The sequence below is a fragment of the Taudactylus pleione genome, unplaced genomic scaffold, assembly GCF_031769625.1.
Source record: "Taudactylus pleione unplaced genomic scaffold, aTauple2 ptg000667l, whole genome shotgun sequence".
Taxonomy (NCBI): domain Eukaryota; kingdom Metazoa; phylum Chordata; class Amphibia; order Anura; family Myobatrachidae; genus Taudactylus; species Taudactylus pleione.
The window spans coordinates 3,890,913-3,908,236 of record NW_028285069.1 but is presented as its reverse complement, the minus strand read 5'-3'; the positions used below and the strand labels follow the sequence as shown (position 1 = coordinate 3,908,236).

The window sequence follows — 17,324 nt, the reverse complement described above, 5'->3', positions numbered from 1 at the left end:
AAATCTAAGCCACCCTTCTCTACTCTTTAAAACAGGGTTTTCTGTTTGGTAAAGTTTCCATGAGACACAGCCATAAATGTGTTGCGGCCATTGTTAGATTGATCCCTTGTTTTCAATTGCTGTCATTACAAAAGTACGCCAGCAGGGCAGTGACAAATTAATTTATATGAGAAACATAAATAAATACAGTATTGCATTGTTCTCCACAAATGATATTCCATTTGGAGGTAACAGAACTGCTATAAACTACACTTTTAAATGTGACAGCTCCTAACATCGTTCTTATTTCAGTACTTAGAAAATTAGGAGGCAGAGGCTCTGATTCAGAGCCGGTCGCTCTGAATCAGGGCCGGTCTTTTTTTTTTTTAGAATGGCCTCCTGGATGCTCGCATAGCTGTGGGTGACCACCCACAGCTATAGCGAGCGACCATGATGATGGTCGCGATGGTCAAGACCATCGTGACTATCGGGCTTGCGACGAGACCCTTGTGGTAGGGTCTCGTTGCCGCAAGCCCCAGAGAGATTTCGGCTCTAACAGAGCCGTAATCTCTCCACTGACATCACTTTTGATGTCAGTGAGGCCGGCCCCAAACGGTAGGTGTTCTCATGGGAACGCCTCCGTTTGGGCAGCCACCCCCCCGGCCCGCCCACCAAAGGGGGCATGCTGTCACTCAACATCGACAGCACGCCCCCTTTGGTGCGAGACCCGGAGCGACGGATTGCCCGTCCGGGTCTCGCGCATGTGCACAACGGAGCTGGCTCCGTCGTGCGCATGCGCGCTGGGCCACCATCGACCCGGTTGCGACCGGGTCTGAATCAGGCCCAGAATACAGAGCATTAAGTGGAAGTTAAATAAAACTTATTTGGGAATTCAGAAGACATTTAGTACTACGGTAAATATATAATGACATTTTATGCCATCTGAAACACAGAATATTCCAAGGTGAACTTTGAAAGCATATGGACTGATAGTAAAGTAACAGGGGGACATAACATTTAAAAGAACAGAGCAATATTCAAACCATTTCCTTCATTTACAAAGATGACTCTTGGTTGTTTCATATTCTTGCACACAGTTATGGGGATATTAAGTGACATGGTGCAAAAATGCTAATTCGCAGCAACAAGTTAGCTCCGATTACTTTGCCATTCCCCAACCCCCTTCCCTGGGAGATCCCGGAATTGAGGCAGAAGTGGGAGGTGCCGACAGCATGGTGCCACAAATTGTGTTTTTACGTCCTCATCCAGTGTTGGACTGGGACATGAAGGGCCCACCGGGGCCCATGCTTAAGGGGTGTGGTCATCCACCAGTGGGGGTGTGGCCAGCCACCACAGATACTTACCATTAGGCAAATCTTGGTGTAGTTTCTATAGAATGGAACCATGCTGATCAGTGGTCCTGCTCCACCAGGTATCTGACCATCTAATAGAGTAACAATCTATAATTTGAGGTCTGGAACCTGACACAGAGAGGAGGAGGTGGGCAGTGGGGCCCACCGGGGATTTTCCCTGTACCCCTGTGGGCCAGTCCAACCCTGGCCTCATCCCCCATTGTGAAATTCCATGATTCGTAGCTTCTGTCAGCACGGGGAGGAGTATGAGGACGTGATTTGCACTGAATTGCATCATTAAGCCTCCAGACTATCCACTTCCCTGAGGAGATCCGGAGTCTCCCTGACAGCCCTGTAGGCATGGTATGATCATTTGTCCACAGTCATTATGTTGACAGTGATTGTGTAGGGGTTGAGAAAGCCGGTAGCGGGTTCCCGACACTGGCCCGTATTCAATTAGTTTTGTGAACGCGATAAAGTTGCGCCTGCCATACTTTTTGCCTACATCGCGTATTTTAGCCGCGGAAACTTATCTTGTGCGTGCCCGCAATTCACCCTATTCAATACCAAGAGACGTGAAAACGGCGACACGCGAAGTCAGAACAGGCGAAAAGTGGTGTCAGAATCGGGGAAATCAGCCTGAACCCCCAAAAAAAGATGCGAAAACATTGGGGATCAATGTAGTAGCGCCCAATTAGCCCTAATAAAACTGTTTGGGGTACTTAAGTTGGTACATTTGCCTCTAATTAGCGTCTTTGCACAAGTGGTGAAGAATGGCACTAAGCAGTATTTTTTGGAGAAAATAAGTAGTCCTGGCAAATTTGGGGTACCTGAAAATGAGTGCTAGCATGGTTTAAAGTCGCTAAAGTAAAGTTTAAAAAAAACGTAAAAAACGCACCTGAAGCAAACATACTTGCAGACCCCCCGCCCCCCAAAAGTCTATTTCCCTAGTTTTTAAGTTTGTACCCCTGCTTTGCACTTTTTTGCCCCCATTTTCATAGTGCTTATTTGGGGTGTTCCTCACTTTTTTAGTTTTTTTTATGCAGTTATCCTTTGGGGGGGCTGTCCCAAGGGTGCTGAGTGGTTTCCCCACCTTTGCACCCCAATATAGCAATTTTGCACTCTTTTCTCCCCCTATTCAGAGGTGAATACTGGGAGATATGCTTATTGCACTTTTGCCTTTTGTTACTAAATGACCCCTATAATTCCAGGGACACATACAATACCAATATTCAAATCCCCATAATGTCACCATTACGTCCTGTGACGGGTTCTGGAGCATCGGAATCATTTCTCCATCAGAATCCCTTTGAATGCTGCATTGCCGGAGCTCTTACAGTAAAGATTGATAATAGTGAAGGATGTTCGTTCTCCGATGCGGGATTACGGGTGTCTGTATTGGTGAGGCGGCAGTTGTATAGCATGTATGTGACAATACTGTGCTTTCTTGCTGTACATTAAGGCAAAGGGCTGGATGCAGCAGAAGAGATGACCTGCTTTGTGGGAAGCACTAAAGGAAGCAATTCTGAAAACCAGTCTCTCAGCTCCTTTCAGTCCGATTCCGGAGACGACAATGGTAAGAAAATCGCAGTTTAATGTGTTGTTAGTACAAGTGATCTCTTTGTTTAATTCTAGGCTGTCTGTCAGGGGCTTGAGCTGTCTCTTTGCACCTATATTCAGCGCTGTGACGCTGCGTGCAGTCACGTGACAGAGCCGCACTATCGTGCCCTGCGGGGCAGTTGTTGGCTGAGAGATAAAAGTTAGCTGTCGCCTTACACATGCAGAGGCAGCCATTTTGTGGCAATATTCCTGACAAAGCAGCCTGTCCGTTCCCAAGGAACAAGTGGCACCAGTGAGGTGTGAGGCACTTTGGGTTGTCACTGGTTTCATTGGTACACTTTTAGCTTGCTTCTTCTTTCTCATGTAAAAGTCTTATCTCGGAATAAAATAAACCTGGATAACCGCAAACGGTACTTAGAACAATGACGGCGGGGGTATCTATATTGTATATGTACGATCTCTGGTTCCCATTGGCCAAAGCCTACCGCACCTAATGATGAATACGGCCCTTCCCAAATGTGTCTATAATCTAGATCAGTGGTTACCAAACTTCTTCTGGCCACTGCCGCCTTGATTCCAGAAACTCATACACAACGCTCAATTGGGGAAGGTAATAAGACAAAAAGTTATGATTAATGTAACATTTTTCAAAACCCAATTGGCTCCCCTAGGTAACCCCGACCATCATCACCACCCATACCGAAAACCACTTGTCCAGATTAAGTAATATAGGTGTCCTCTGGCTGGTGGCCCGGAAAGCCTGAGATACCTGAGTACAAGAGCCTACGTTGAGGGTGAGGATCAACACCAGGTGATCATCCATTTATGTGGTGCACGTACACAATTACCACTTTTAGCTTTATTTCGGCACACCACTGTTCTTTTGCCCTTTTGGCCAGGCAGTCAAATATATTATTTATTACATGTATGCACTTTTTGGCGTGTTTTCCTTTATTCTTTTAATTCAGTAGCAGGTCAGTCTTAATGGCTCCCTCCAATCTAGAGGAGAAGGTATAGTATACAGGCTCCCACCACTAAAAAGTTTTTGAGAGGTTGCTATTCATGAAGCGATGATGTCTTCTATGTCCCTTGGGGAAGCCTGGGCAAAGCAGAGATTTAGAGGCCTCCTGCTCCTAGTCTTGCAGTTAAGGGAAGTCTGAAGAGCCTTGTCTCCTACTGAGCTTCATGGTGCCGGAGGTTGCTTTACACCGTCTTGCTCTGGGGACATAGTGAACTAATAGAACCGCACCTTGCGCTACAAGCTACACTAATAATAATAATCATACCACTTCTATAGGTGTAGTGCTGTTTTAGGATTACTTAAAATTCCCTCTGTTCATGGATGGGCTTCATTGCAGCTGGAGAGTCGGGGGTATTGTGTGAGTGAAGGACCCACATGCTGTAATAGGACATGGGGCATCACATCTCACTTTCTACATCACTTCCTTTGTCCTAACATTCTGATTGCACAGGGATTTTTTCCTGTTCTAGCTCAAGGCTGAAGTACGAGATGTATTGAATCTTCTTTGCTGTTTTGTCTTTTGTTTTTATGGGTTTTTTTTTCTCTCTTTATGGATTTGTGTGGTGCAGTAGACCACTATGGGCTCCATCCCCCAGATCTAGGGGGACTAACGTAGCCCGGAGGCTCCCACCTCCCTGACCCACCTAAGAGCCGAAGTTCCTGGATGCCTGGGTGAACCTATGATGGCTAATGTGGTAAAAGTACCTGCCTAGCCATAACAGGAATCGGTATTTAATGCCGGCAGCTAAATAGCCGCCAGATCAAATACCGACAGCGGATCCCCGACAGACCTAATTTCCGACTGGGGCTGGTAAGTAACCCAACCCTCCCCTCTCCCCCCCTAATCCTCCCTTAGTGGTGCCTAACCCTAACCTCCCCCCCTAGTGCCTAACCTCCACCCTGTTAGTGCCTAAACGTAACCCACCCGCGGGGAGGGGGAGGGGTGCCCTACCACCCACCCGTCCTAGTGGTGCATAACCCCCTCCCCTTCCTTACAATAACCTTAACAATCCCAGGGGAGCCAAACCCTAAGTCCCCCCGGGGGCCCCTAAACCTAACCATCCCCCCCCCTCCCCCGGCTAGACACTAAGACACCCGGCTTACCTTCATTCGGTATGCCGGGTGTCTGTATTTTGTAGTGGGGCTAATGATAGACGTCGGGATTTTGACGCCTATCTTTAGTCCCATGTCAGGCTGTCAGTGGTGGGATATCGGCGGGCGGGATAGTCAGGGTTTCCTGACTGCATCACGCCATAACATATATTTTAAAATATCTGTGGCCAGTAGATGAGTCTCTGAGATTTACAGGATCACGCTGTGAAAGTGTTTCCTGGCATAAAGAGACTGTACGTAGCCAGGATCAGGATGTTACTGTAATAAACCTGCCATGACCAATTTGTCTAGGGCTATACCCTACAGAATTGTGGTACGGCTTTGCTGTAGGGATCATTGGACGGTTGGGAGATATTGCGGAACTAAGGGGGAGATGTATGAAGCCATGGAGAGCGATAAAGTACCAACCAATCAACTCCTAACTGTCATTTTACAGGCTGTGCTTGAAAAATGACAGGAGCTGATTGGTTGGGACGTTATCTCTCTCCACGGCTTAGTACATCTACCCCCTCAATTTTGTATTTGCTGTATCTGGGAGAAAGTCAGCCATAGTATTATTAGGGATGTAGTCAGCATCCTGGCAGACTGGATGCCGATGGTCTAAATACCGGCTCCAGAATCCCGACCGCTAGCATCCCACAGGTAAGTATCGGGGATTAGGGGAGGGTTAGGTTTAGGGGTTAGGGTTAGGCACTAAGGGGGGAGGGTTAGATTTAGGGTGCAGGGAGGGTTAGGTTAGGTCTAGGCACTAGTGGGGAGGTTAGGTTCAGGCACCGGGGAGGGAGGGTTAGGGGTATGCATTAGGGAATTTACCTGTTAGTGTCGGGATTGCGACTGTCGGGATTGTGACTGTCTGTATTCTGCCAGCCAGCATCCCGACAGCCGGGATCCCATACCCAACCCATATTGTGTGTCTGGACATGGTACAGGTTTGGGACCTATTATTTAGGAACTTTGAAAAACTGTTCATGATCAGTACACGCACCTCATTTATCACTATCATAAGCAAGTAAATGAGGGTTAAATAAGGCAGAATCACCTGCTATCAGAGGTGCTCTTACATGATTTCAATGGTAAATTGCCCTGTTAAGTAACCTGTTATTGCTGTGAATAGCGTCAGTAAGAATGGGGCAAAATTGTGGAGCTTAATAAATAAGCAACTAAAGGGTCTATGTGCTAAGCCTTGGAGAGACATAAAGTACCAACCAATCAGCTCCTAACATAAATTTTTCAAACGCAGCCTGTAAGATGGCCGTCCAGGGTGGCATGAGAAAAAAGAGTCGTCCTTTTAAATGTCATTCTGCATGTTTCAGGCATGTAGCAAAAACACTCCTTATTTAGTATTTCAGATAGTGGGGTGTATGTATCCAGCAGTGAAAAGTGTTGAGAAGTGGACCATAAAACCAATCAGCTCCTACCTATTATTTTATAGACTGTACTTTATAAATGCTACTTCAAAGCTGAGTGGTTGCTATGGGCAACTTTTCCACTGGTCCACTTCTCCCTGCTATTCACTGCTTGTTACATAGACCCCAGTGTGTGTGGGGACGGGGGCCACCTACTGATGGTGAGGTGAAAGTTCCCATATATGGCATGTAAAGCGTAACCCGCTGGTGGTGAAGGGAGGGTTCAAATATATTCCATATAACATGCCACATACATAAGGGGAACTGCGCCATATATTGCATGTAAAGTGCCACTCACTGGTGGTGAGGGGATGTAGTTAATTTAATGGCGACCGGGATACCGACCGACGGAATCCCAACGTTAGAATCCTGACCCAGGACTAAAGATAGGCGTCAAAATACCAATCCCTATCTTTAGCCCGACGACGAAATCCCGACAGCCGGCATCCTGAACAAAGGTGAGCGAAGCTTTCTAGCTGTCAGCCGGAGGGGGGGAGGGGGGAGGATGGGGAGACTTAGGCACCACCGAGGGGAGGTTAGGGTTAGGCACCCCCGGGGGAGGTTAGGGTTAGGCACCCCCGGGGGAGGTTAGGGTTAGGCACCCCCGGGGGAGGTTAGGGATAGGCACCACCAAGGGGAGGTTAGGGTTAGGCACCCCCGGGGGAGGTTAGGGATAGGCACCACCAAGGGGAGGTTAGGGTTAGGCACCACTAAGGGAGGGTTAGGGTACGGGATCTTCTCCCTTTGGCCTTTCGGCGTCGGTACTTCATACCCATTCCGGTGGTGAGGGGGGATGTTTTATATAATGCATGTAGTGGTGAGGCAGATGTCCCATATAATGAATGTAAAGCGCCTCCTACTGGGGAAGCAGGTGCTCTGTCTGTGTTAATCCTATGTTCACTTTAGATTTACACATTACAGGTTGAGTCTCCGATATCCAAATATTCCGAAATACGGAATATTCTGAAATACGGAATTTTTTTTGGCTTGACGTAGAAAATGAAACCTTTGATTTTTGATGGTTCAATGTACACAAACTTTGTCTAATGCACAAATTATTGAAAATATTGTATAAAATTACCTTCAGGCTGTGTGTATAAGGTGTATATGAAACATAAATGCATTCTGTGTGTATATTTGGGTCCCATTCCCAAGATATCTCATTATGATAGGCAAATATTCCAAAATACAGAATATTCCGTTATCCAAAATACCCCTGGTCCCAAGCATTTTGGATATCGGAGACTCAACCTGTAGTTTGATTCCCTATGAAGCTCTGCATTGTATCAGGTCATGATGCAAATTAACTAATGCAGCTACTGTATAAGTAGATGTCAAACTGAGTAATGTCTTATGTACTCACAGTGAATGTAAGCAATTAAAATGTTAGAAAGGTTTAATGCTGGTGACTGTTGCCTGAAAGACACAAGTATCACGTTATCTCCCTGCATTTAACGTTGCCATAGTGACTAAAGAATTTGTTCCGAATCCGTCTCCTAATCTTTTCTTCACTGATCTTATTGTTTTGTTTTTTGATCTTCCAAACTGAACCATAATGTCAGTGTTGTATTTTGTCTGGCTTTTACCCTGATTAATCAACATGTAAAACAGCGGAAGAAAAAATACTCTACTCTTCTGTGTTTGCCATTAAAAGTCTTAGAAGAGTCAGCTGCAGGACCAAAAGCCAAATAAATGATGTGGTTACCTGCTGATAAAGTGTAATAGATAGAAGCTAAAATGTTAACGTGAAAAAATAAGATGTTTAATTATAACCTGTCCAGTGCAATAAGTCAAATGCACGTCTGGCAACTTTACCGACTGGGAAATCAGCGCATGGACAGTTAAACTGTCCGTAGATGCAGCATTGCCGAATGGTCAACCTGATCATCCTCGACCAGGGATGGGCTGGGGCTGTAGAACAGCCTTAGCATGATGCGAAAAGGGGGCATTACCTCACCACGCTGGGGTGTGGTTTCACCGTGCGGGGGCGTGGCCTTGCTGCACGCCCCCCCGTCTCTCAGTAACCCTGGCGGAGCTGGTCGGCCAGTTTTCAATCCGGACAGGCCCATCAGTCCATCGGCCCTTTTGTGGCCGTCACACAGTGGAACGCAAGTCACCCCTACTGACACTCAGAGATCCGTCTAAAAAAAACAGGCGTATCATTGTGTACCTACCACTCTGCATAGGCTGCCAATCCGCCCGGCTCTGGAAATGAGCAGGATACATGGCAAAGCTGGCATCAGTTCAACTCTGCATTAATTTATCTGAGCTCATTGCCCTCTCAGTTTATTCCCACTATTTCTAGGCTAGTGTGTGACGCATCACCTGTGTGCGCTGTATTGCTACTTTAATACATTACAGGCCAAGCAGGGTTTATTTTTGGAAAATAATTCATCCCGGCGAGTTACGTTTCGGAGAGCGTGTGCTGGAGCATGCCATGCTGGCATCGCCCACCTGCAGAGTGCACTGTATGTGAGCAGTCAGTCTAAATGAAGTTGGCACATGAAACGTCTGTAACCTGCAGATTGTCCCTAACTTGTATTATCGCTCTTTCCCCATCAATTTGGAAACTGTGGAGCTGCAGATTGAGTTCTGAGCTCGGAGCAAAGCAAAAACAAACTAAGTAACTTTGCTCCTTGGTAAATACCATGCTGCACTGCAGGTGGGGCAGATAGAAAAGGTGCAAAGAGTGTTAGATGTGGGAGCGGTGTGTTCAAACTGAAATCTAAATTACAGTGTAAAAATAAAGCTGTCCAGGGTTTGTGGGCTGCATGCAAAAGCAGCCAGTATTTACCCTGCATGCAAAATAGATCAATGTATTTGCACCCCTCGTATTGCAGCATGATTTGGCCAGGTACACAGTTACTTGCTCTATTTGCTTTTCTCCCAACTCAGAATCAGTAAAAGTCAACCAACATTTATTCTTCTTTGGTGCCCGGCATTATTTGTCGCATACTGTTCTGTTTAAGGTAAAGATTTAGCTGCTTTCTTGTTGGTCGTTTTTAGCCTTTTTGCTGCTTTTGTGTCATGGTCCAGATGCTACAACAAGGTGTACTGCAGTTTACAATCCTTCCATTAAACTATATCCTACATCTTATATTCACATAACGTTTCTATAAGTATTCAGTACGCCCAGGGTCAGCTGGGCAATCAGACAAACTTGGCTCTTGCCTTGCATCCGATAACTGTGAGTAGACTCATGGGCAGAAGTATGAGCGATTGGCATTGTTATCCCAGCCCTGTGCTGATAAGGAATGGTTGTTAAGCTGTCTTGGACTGGAATATATAATTATTTTACAGGGACGTAGGGGCGGGCCGCCATGCCTGGTGGGTGCACACACAGAGCAATGGTGTCCTAGACATTCTCCTACATATCCAGTTCACAGGGCGGACTCTGATTTTGCTAGGAGTAATAGTCACATGCATTGGTCCATTATGTCACTGCAATCAACACTTGCCGTAGCATCTGCTTGACGGGCGTATTACTATTTAGTCCACCTCCATTATCATCATAGTTGTCTATTTGTAAGCTGCGACAAAGCTCCATAGTGTCGGACAGTGATGGTATAATGAGTATGGGGCAAGTCTGGTATAATGAGTATGGGGCAAGTCTGGTATAATCCGTATGTGGCAAGTCTGGTATAATTAGTATAGGGCAAGTCTGGTATAATGAGTATGGAGCAAGTCTGGTATAATCCGTATAGGGCAAGTCTGGTATAATCAGTATGGGGCAAGTCTGGTATAATCAGTATGGGGCAAGTCTGGTGTAATCAGTATGGGGCAAGTCTGGTATAATCAGTATGGGGCAAGTCTGGTATAATCAGTATGCGGCAAGTCTGGTATAATCAGTATGGGGCAAGTCTGGTGTAATCAGTATGGGGCAAGTCTGGTGTAATCAGTATGGTCAAGTCTGGTGTAATCAGTATGGGCGTCTGGTATAATCAGTATGGGGCAAGTCTGGTATAGTCAATATGGGGCAAGTCTGGTGTAATCAGTATGGGGCAAGTCTGGTATAATCAGTATGCGGCAAGTCTGGTATAATCAGTATGGTCAAGTCTGGTGTAATCAGTATGGGGCAAGTGTGGTGTAATCAGTATGGTCAAGTCTGGTGTAATCAGTATGGGGCAAGTCTGGTATAGTCAATATGGGGCAAGTATGGTGTGAGTCTGGTATAGTCAATATGGGGCAAGTCTGGTGTGATCAGTATGAGGCAAGTCTGGTGTGATCAGTATGGGGCAAGTCTGGTATAATCAGTATGGGGCAAGTCTGGTGTAATCAGTATGGGGCAAGTCTGGTGTAATCAGTATGGGGCAAGTCTGGTGTAATCAGTATGGGGCAAGTCTGGTATAATCATGAGGGACTGTGGAGATCATAGGAGAGCGGCTATCCTATATCACTTGTAATCGATGCATATAATTTCCATTAATACTATGGCAAAGATCCGTTTATCTGTGTGGTGATTGATACAATAACAATCTTTGTGTGTTTTATAACTAATCTTTCTGTTGTCTCCCTCTTTCTTCCTCTTCCCCCCCTTCCACAAGCTTCCATTGTGACTGTCATTCATCTAGTCAACAATGTTGTTGATAATATAGAAAATGAAGGTATTTAAATTTTTTTATGTAACCTTTTTAGTCTTTTACCTAAAGTTAATCTTTTCTCTTTTTTTTTAAATTATATTTGCTTTTTCATTGCTAACTGCTCATTTATATAAAAACTGTTTGTGATCTGGTTTGAAAATTTCACAAACTAAAAAAAAAATCCCTCTGAAAATAAATATAACAAATGTAATTGTTATTATTGATTTTTCTGGAATACCTGAGGACAATTAATTGTTATAAATCTCATAGCCTACTAATTGTTATGTCAAATAAATGGGGTACTGTATAAACACAAAGTAAAAAAAAAATGGAACATTACAATTTACTTGTGCTCAGGATGGTTCTGCCCAGGGGCGTGGCCTCATGGCACACGCCCTGTTTCATCACTCTGGGGGCATGTCCAGCACTACCGGAGCTGCCAACCAGCCCCCAGAGACTCTACCGGCACTGACGGCTCTTTTTCAGTGACCGGCAGCTGCCAATTCCATCACAGTGCATCACCCAGTTGCCTGCCACTGGGGAGGAGCCGGGATTTTGATATCACCCCCTCAGAGGGTGACAACCGGTACAGCCGGACCCCCCTAGTTACACCACTGCATAGGTCCTTACTTATTATTGTATGGTTTTGCTGCTTTTTATCATTATTAAAAATTATAAATGCAGTATGGCTTGGTGCCAAGCGACGCAGCTACCATATTGGAGTACAATTTGCCTTTGGCACAACACAAGGAATGCCTTTGCAAGAGTACATGCTGCTTAAGCGTTATGACTTCATTTCTCTGTAAATATTAAGGAACACATGCACATAGAAAACTTAATTCATCTATATCAGTGCGCCACGGCCAGAGCTCTGCTGTTACTACAACTGTGGCAGGGCTTGCTGTGATGTGTAGTTCCACACCAGCTGGAGTGCTGGATGTTGCCTGCCCCTGATCTATAGGTCTGCATTGCATTTGCTGAAGTGAATGGGTGCTGCGCTACTTCCAGTAAACTAATAGAAAGATCATCATTGGAAATGATCAAATAATTGCTCATAGCTCCGGATAAAAGCGTCTCTCGTACTGTATAAGGGAGTTTAGTTTGTATTATTAATCAAGAGGAACTCTATAGAGAATGTAGGGCCAGGGCATTTATGACACTATACCGCTTATAAACTTGCAGAATAAGTGGCTTTACTCAGCTGTCAGACCTGAACGGTCATTTTTTTAAAAATTACATTTAAAAAAATAATATAAATTGGGTGCTGTGGGTAAGAGCGTGTTCTCTTCTCATTTATCCCCCACTTGTGCTTTTTATTAATTACTAATGCTCCCACAAATATTGTAGCAAGTCACAATGTCTCTAGAGACATCTCTTGTCCCCCGGCTTATGAGAAACAATACAGTATTATTACCTTGTAACCGGAATTGTTCACACATAGGGGTAGAACTCCTGTGTCCTCGCACAATTAGAGAACATAACACAGAAATGCAGCATAAGTTTTTAGAGCTGGAATTAAGCCAACTGTGCAGGACTACAGCGTGCCATGTTTAGTTGATCGAGGCATAATTGGCAATTATGATTAAATGGTATATCTTAAAGGTAAAACCATGCGGAAACAGGCAGGTTAAAGTAAAGTAGTCATTTAACAAGGGCCGGGTGCAGGAGATGCCTAATAAAAGCTGTAAACCGCAGTCCCCATTATTCCCACTGGAGACTGCTTTGCAAACCTCACAGTGGGGACCAAGTTCTGTAAATCTTAGTTTTCTTGGAGCTTGAACCCTGTTAACTTACTCTTATCTATGGCATTAACTGCTCTGTCCCTACGGCAAGAGCGTCGCAGCGGCAGCATCCATGTCCCCATGTTTCTTCCCTTTCAGCTATGACATTTTTCTTAGGCGCATGGGTGGCAATTAGGCACAACTATTATTGTCTTGTCGAAGCTGGGACAGCAGCTCCAACATCATTCCTCATGCCCCATCATTCCTCATACTGTTTTATGTAGGGCTAAGTGAGTATACTTTTTGGAGCCCAATTGCCACCTATAATAAATATACCCCTAACAGCGTTCACAAACATTGATACAGGTGGAGAGCATGTTGCGTGATGATGTCTATTCTCTCCCTATTATAATACCACACACACCTGCTTTTGCACAATCCTTAGCCCAGCCTGATTGCTAAATGATGGCTCTCATACATGTGTTAATCCAATAGCAGAAAGAAACAAAACAGAAATTATGGGCAAATTAGGACAATTTCCTGAATTAGTTAGATGACACACACCTGCTCACCTTGATGCATGCAAAAAAGTAGATCGTTTTTTTTTTTCCTTTTTTGTGAGCTGTGAGTTTTATTCTCCTCTCCTTGAACCAAACAGCTTCAGAAATGGACCAAGGACAGAATTACAACAGAGGTGACATTTGCAACCCAAATCCTGCTGCTTTTTCCTGTTGCATTACACTAACCCGTCTGTCGGACATAACGTTTTATTGTGAAAACATGATTTGAATACTTTTGCCTCTTTCTCCCGCCTGCTTGTGAATACCCAGCCTTGATGTTTATCCCCCCTGGCATGCTGGTAACATGTTTATCTAATAAAACTGTATTGTTATTGTGTTTCCGATCGCTGCTCACACTGTGTTATTATAACCTATCGCTGCCCGATGTAAATTGTGTTTTATTTTCATGCTTGGAAGCATGTACGAGATGAAGATCGAGTACAAAATGCATGGCTGACCATTCTATTAACAGGAGCATGCAAACCTTTTTTTCTTACTATGTGTATATTCATTTCTGAATTGTATATTTCCACAGCATACCACTGGGACACATCGGATTGGATGCCGAGTGCTCGTCTCTCCGACATCGAAGAAGCTCCGAACTATGAAGCAGCCGATGGAACATCTGCTCACCACGGTAGCACCAGAGAGTTGGAAACTGACTATTACCTGGGTGGTTATGACATCGACAGTGACTATCCCCCTCCCCAACACGAAGATTATTTAAGCCAAGACCAACTGCCACCTCCTCTCCCGGAGGACTTCCAAGAACATTACGACACCCTCCCAAAAGTCCAGCCGAGGTCTGTGGTCAACACACTCAGCCCCGACTGCAGGCGGCGCCCACAATTTCACCCGAGCCAATACCTTCCACCCCATCATCTCTCCAACGAAATAGACACATCCGTTTCGCAACCTGGACATTCATTTAGTACTTTTGTGCCTGGTCCAAGCCAAAAGGTGGACACGACGAGCACAGATAACGTATCTTTGTCCTTGCACAATTCAGTAGGTGCTTCTTCATCAGATATCTCGGCTAGCTGTGGACTCGAGGATACGGAAGTGGCCATAAGTGACTATGAAAGTTTGGACGACTTTCGAATTGATCATTCCCACATTCCCTATATGGAAACCCAACACCAGACACAAGTGTGACCAGTTTTTTTTTTTTTTTTGTTATACATATAGCATTTCTTGACTAGCCCCTACAGGCACGTATAGAAGGAGGTACAGCATTCGATGTGGACATTTTAATAACGAGTGCAAACGATGGAATCCCAACAGCTTTGGTAGTCTATTGGCGATCTGTTGCAAAAACAAAATAGACAATCCTTCTAACATTTTGCTTATATTTATTGCCAAAAGTATGCACAGTGTTTTAATATAAACAAAAAAAATCTAGTTGCATTTTGAAAGCTAAAGATTTAAAATCTCACACGTGTTTTAAAAAAAAAAAAATCAGGATTCCAACCTGCTAAGCGGATAGAAAATGTCTGCCTACACTAGACGTGTGTATCAGGTGTCATTGGAAGATGGCCTTGTGGCTGTAAGAGATATTAACGTGTACGTGTCACCTACGCACAATGGTGGTGGCCATTTTGTGTGCAGAACAATTATTTACTAGAGTGCAAAACATCTCTGTTCACCAGGAAACAGTCACTACAAGTGTCCCAGTGATATCTCTGTTATCCTTGTGAATTCATAGACTGCAGTCTCGTATTATTGGACCGGCCCACAAAATGGTGGTATGTGGCCAGAATTTTTTTTAAATTGGGGTAAGAAAAAAAAAAAAGCAAAAGCACCAGGGCTGTTTACAAACCTAAAAACGTTTACTGGAATAGCACAAGATGATAAAACTAATAAAAAACTAAAAAAAAAAAAAAAAAAAAACAACGAAAGATGCTTTAAACAGATGACGATATGTATGTATATATTCTAACAAAATTAGCCATACTTCTCAATATGACAATTTTCTTTAGGAATGCGCGTGCCTTGTCTGTGCTGACCGTTTTCAGTTCACGCAATGGTCCACTTTTCTGTTTTGCACTAACGAATAAAAAAAAAATTCCAGGCACCGCACATGTAACCATTTTTCTAGTCCACCTTAAAGCTCCCGTTAAACATTTTTGAGACATGGTGTAGTATAACCGAACATTTCAATTTAACCTATGTAAGCAATAAGATACAACGCATTGTATTGTCTTTGGTAGGTGAGCAGTATTATGTACAGTATATCAGATATCTATAGAGAATTACCCACCTGTCCTTGCGGTATTTTTTGTAATGAATTCTTTTTGCGAACTGGGCAAGCGAAAAGATGTAAAAAAATAAAGAAACAGACTGTAAACTCATTTGCTTTCTTTTGCCATATGAGAAAGTGTTAAGACGTGAGGTCCACGAAACATTAATATACAGAAATCTTTCTTTATAACTTGCCATTATAGAAGGTACCTGTCAAACTGTACTATTACATTTGTTCAAAAACTGTATGACATTGGAGAGTACTAATTGAGGATGACACTAGCCACAGACGCAAAGGTGATCCACTTGTTTGACCCAACCACCAATCTGTGGCCGTCTTGCCTTGAGTCAAGTTGAAAAGATCTTGAATTTACCAGCTGGGCACAATGAGTGGATCACTTATGGTTCCATGCCGCGGGTTGACCCTGTGACACATGTAAAATGTTGTCATCGTCTGATTTCACTTTACAAATATAACCAAAGTTAAATCCAAGCGGTTGCAAACAGGAGTGATATTGGCCCTCAAATGGCCAACCGATAACTCTGTATGTTATATTGTAACATTTGCTGGGGTAACGGTAGTCTGTACTACCAATAGGGTAAACTTAAGGGCAAAATTTACAAAAACTAGATTACCCATATAATTTTTTGGGGGGGGGAGTTCCGGTGTACATGTCGTACTGATTTCCTCTGAATGGCAGTTGAGGGTCTGAGGCCACTTCCAAAGGTTTTTTTTGGGATCCTTTCTCACACAGTACTGTCAATATCCCTATTGGTTGCACATACAATGGCCATAGCGCAGTTGTGGGCCCTTGGTTCTACCTATATCGCTCTGGGCCAGAAGTAATTTGTTGCGGTGCAGCCGAGAGAGCTGGCTTGTTTGTCACAGTTTTCCTTCATCTTCTAGGCACAATCTACCCAACAACACACTAATTGTACAGTCTGTGTCATCTTCCAAATGCATAAACCCAGGTAAAACAAAAACAAAACACACTAGAAAATAAAAGTACTAATATTTAAAGGGAACTATCCTGAAAAATGTATGTATCACAAATATGTTGCGAGAAGTAATAGTTAGACCACTTACTCATAGTCTTCCACTTCTACCACAATTCCCGCATTCATCCACAAGCCACTTGCTTAGAACCTGCTTTGAGTTTATAATCATGGGTAGGGAGTGACATTGGTGGGAAGCACCATGTTCTTATGGAAACCTGTTTCTTACCTGATGCTTTATATCGCTGAAGTATCCACTATATAAACCACCTTCAGCAGAATTTGTGTTTTGTAACATTGCTGTAAGTGATAAATAAGCAGCATTTCAAGTACATACCTTATACACAGTGGAACATAATCTGTTTTATTTCCCGGTTATATTAAATGTGGGTTGATAATACATAGCACAAATATGGTGGGGTAGATATGTAGAACAGAGTATTATGTAGCATTTCCTAGACTTTTATAATTAGCTGATAATTAGATAGCTGCCTGTGCTGTGGATGATATCAACCCATTATGTCATTCCTGAGATATAAGATAAAGGGGAATATAATAAATATTTGGCTGTACAGAAGATGGGACTATAATTTTGTCCCTTGCCATATTTCTATGGTTTATTGGTGGTTGGTAATATCTACCTGCAGCCATGTTTTAGGTCCTGTATATAGTGTCTATAGTATGGCTTACCTCTTAGCTCTTTCATATGTAGTTGTGCAGTAGTGTTAATTGCATGACACTTTCATCTTAGTCGTTACAGAGTATCCATCCATATGTCATTCAGCTTTGGGCTAC

At 43.8% G+C, this 17,324-nt stretch overlaps 1 protein-coding gene across 1 annotated transcript in view; it reads left to right on the top strand.

Annotated features, from left to right (window-relative positions):
• Positions 1-15,639, top strand: part of FAT3 (FAT atypical cadherin 3) — a 467,371-nt gene extending 451,732 nt beyond the window's left edge. Inside the window, exons 25-28 of the mRNA XM_088455722.1 lie at positions 2,794-2,907; positions 10,976-11,035; positions 13,391-13,426; positions 13,828-15,639. Of these exons, the coding sequence (XP_088311848.1) occupies positions 2,794-2,907; positions 10,976-11,035; positions 13,391-13,426; positions 13,828-14,447 (830 nt within the window). The 3' untranslated portion in view covers positions 14,448-15,639. The remainder of the gene's footprint in view (positions 1-2,793; positions 2,908-10,975; positions 11,036-13,390; positions 13,427-13,827) is intronic.
• The last annotated feature ends 1,685 nt before the right edge of the window (positions 15,640-17,324 follow it).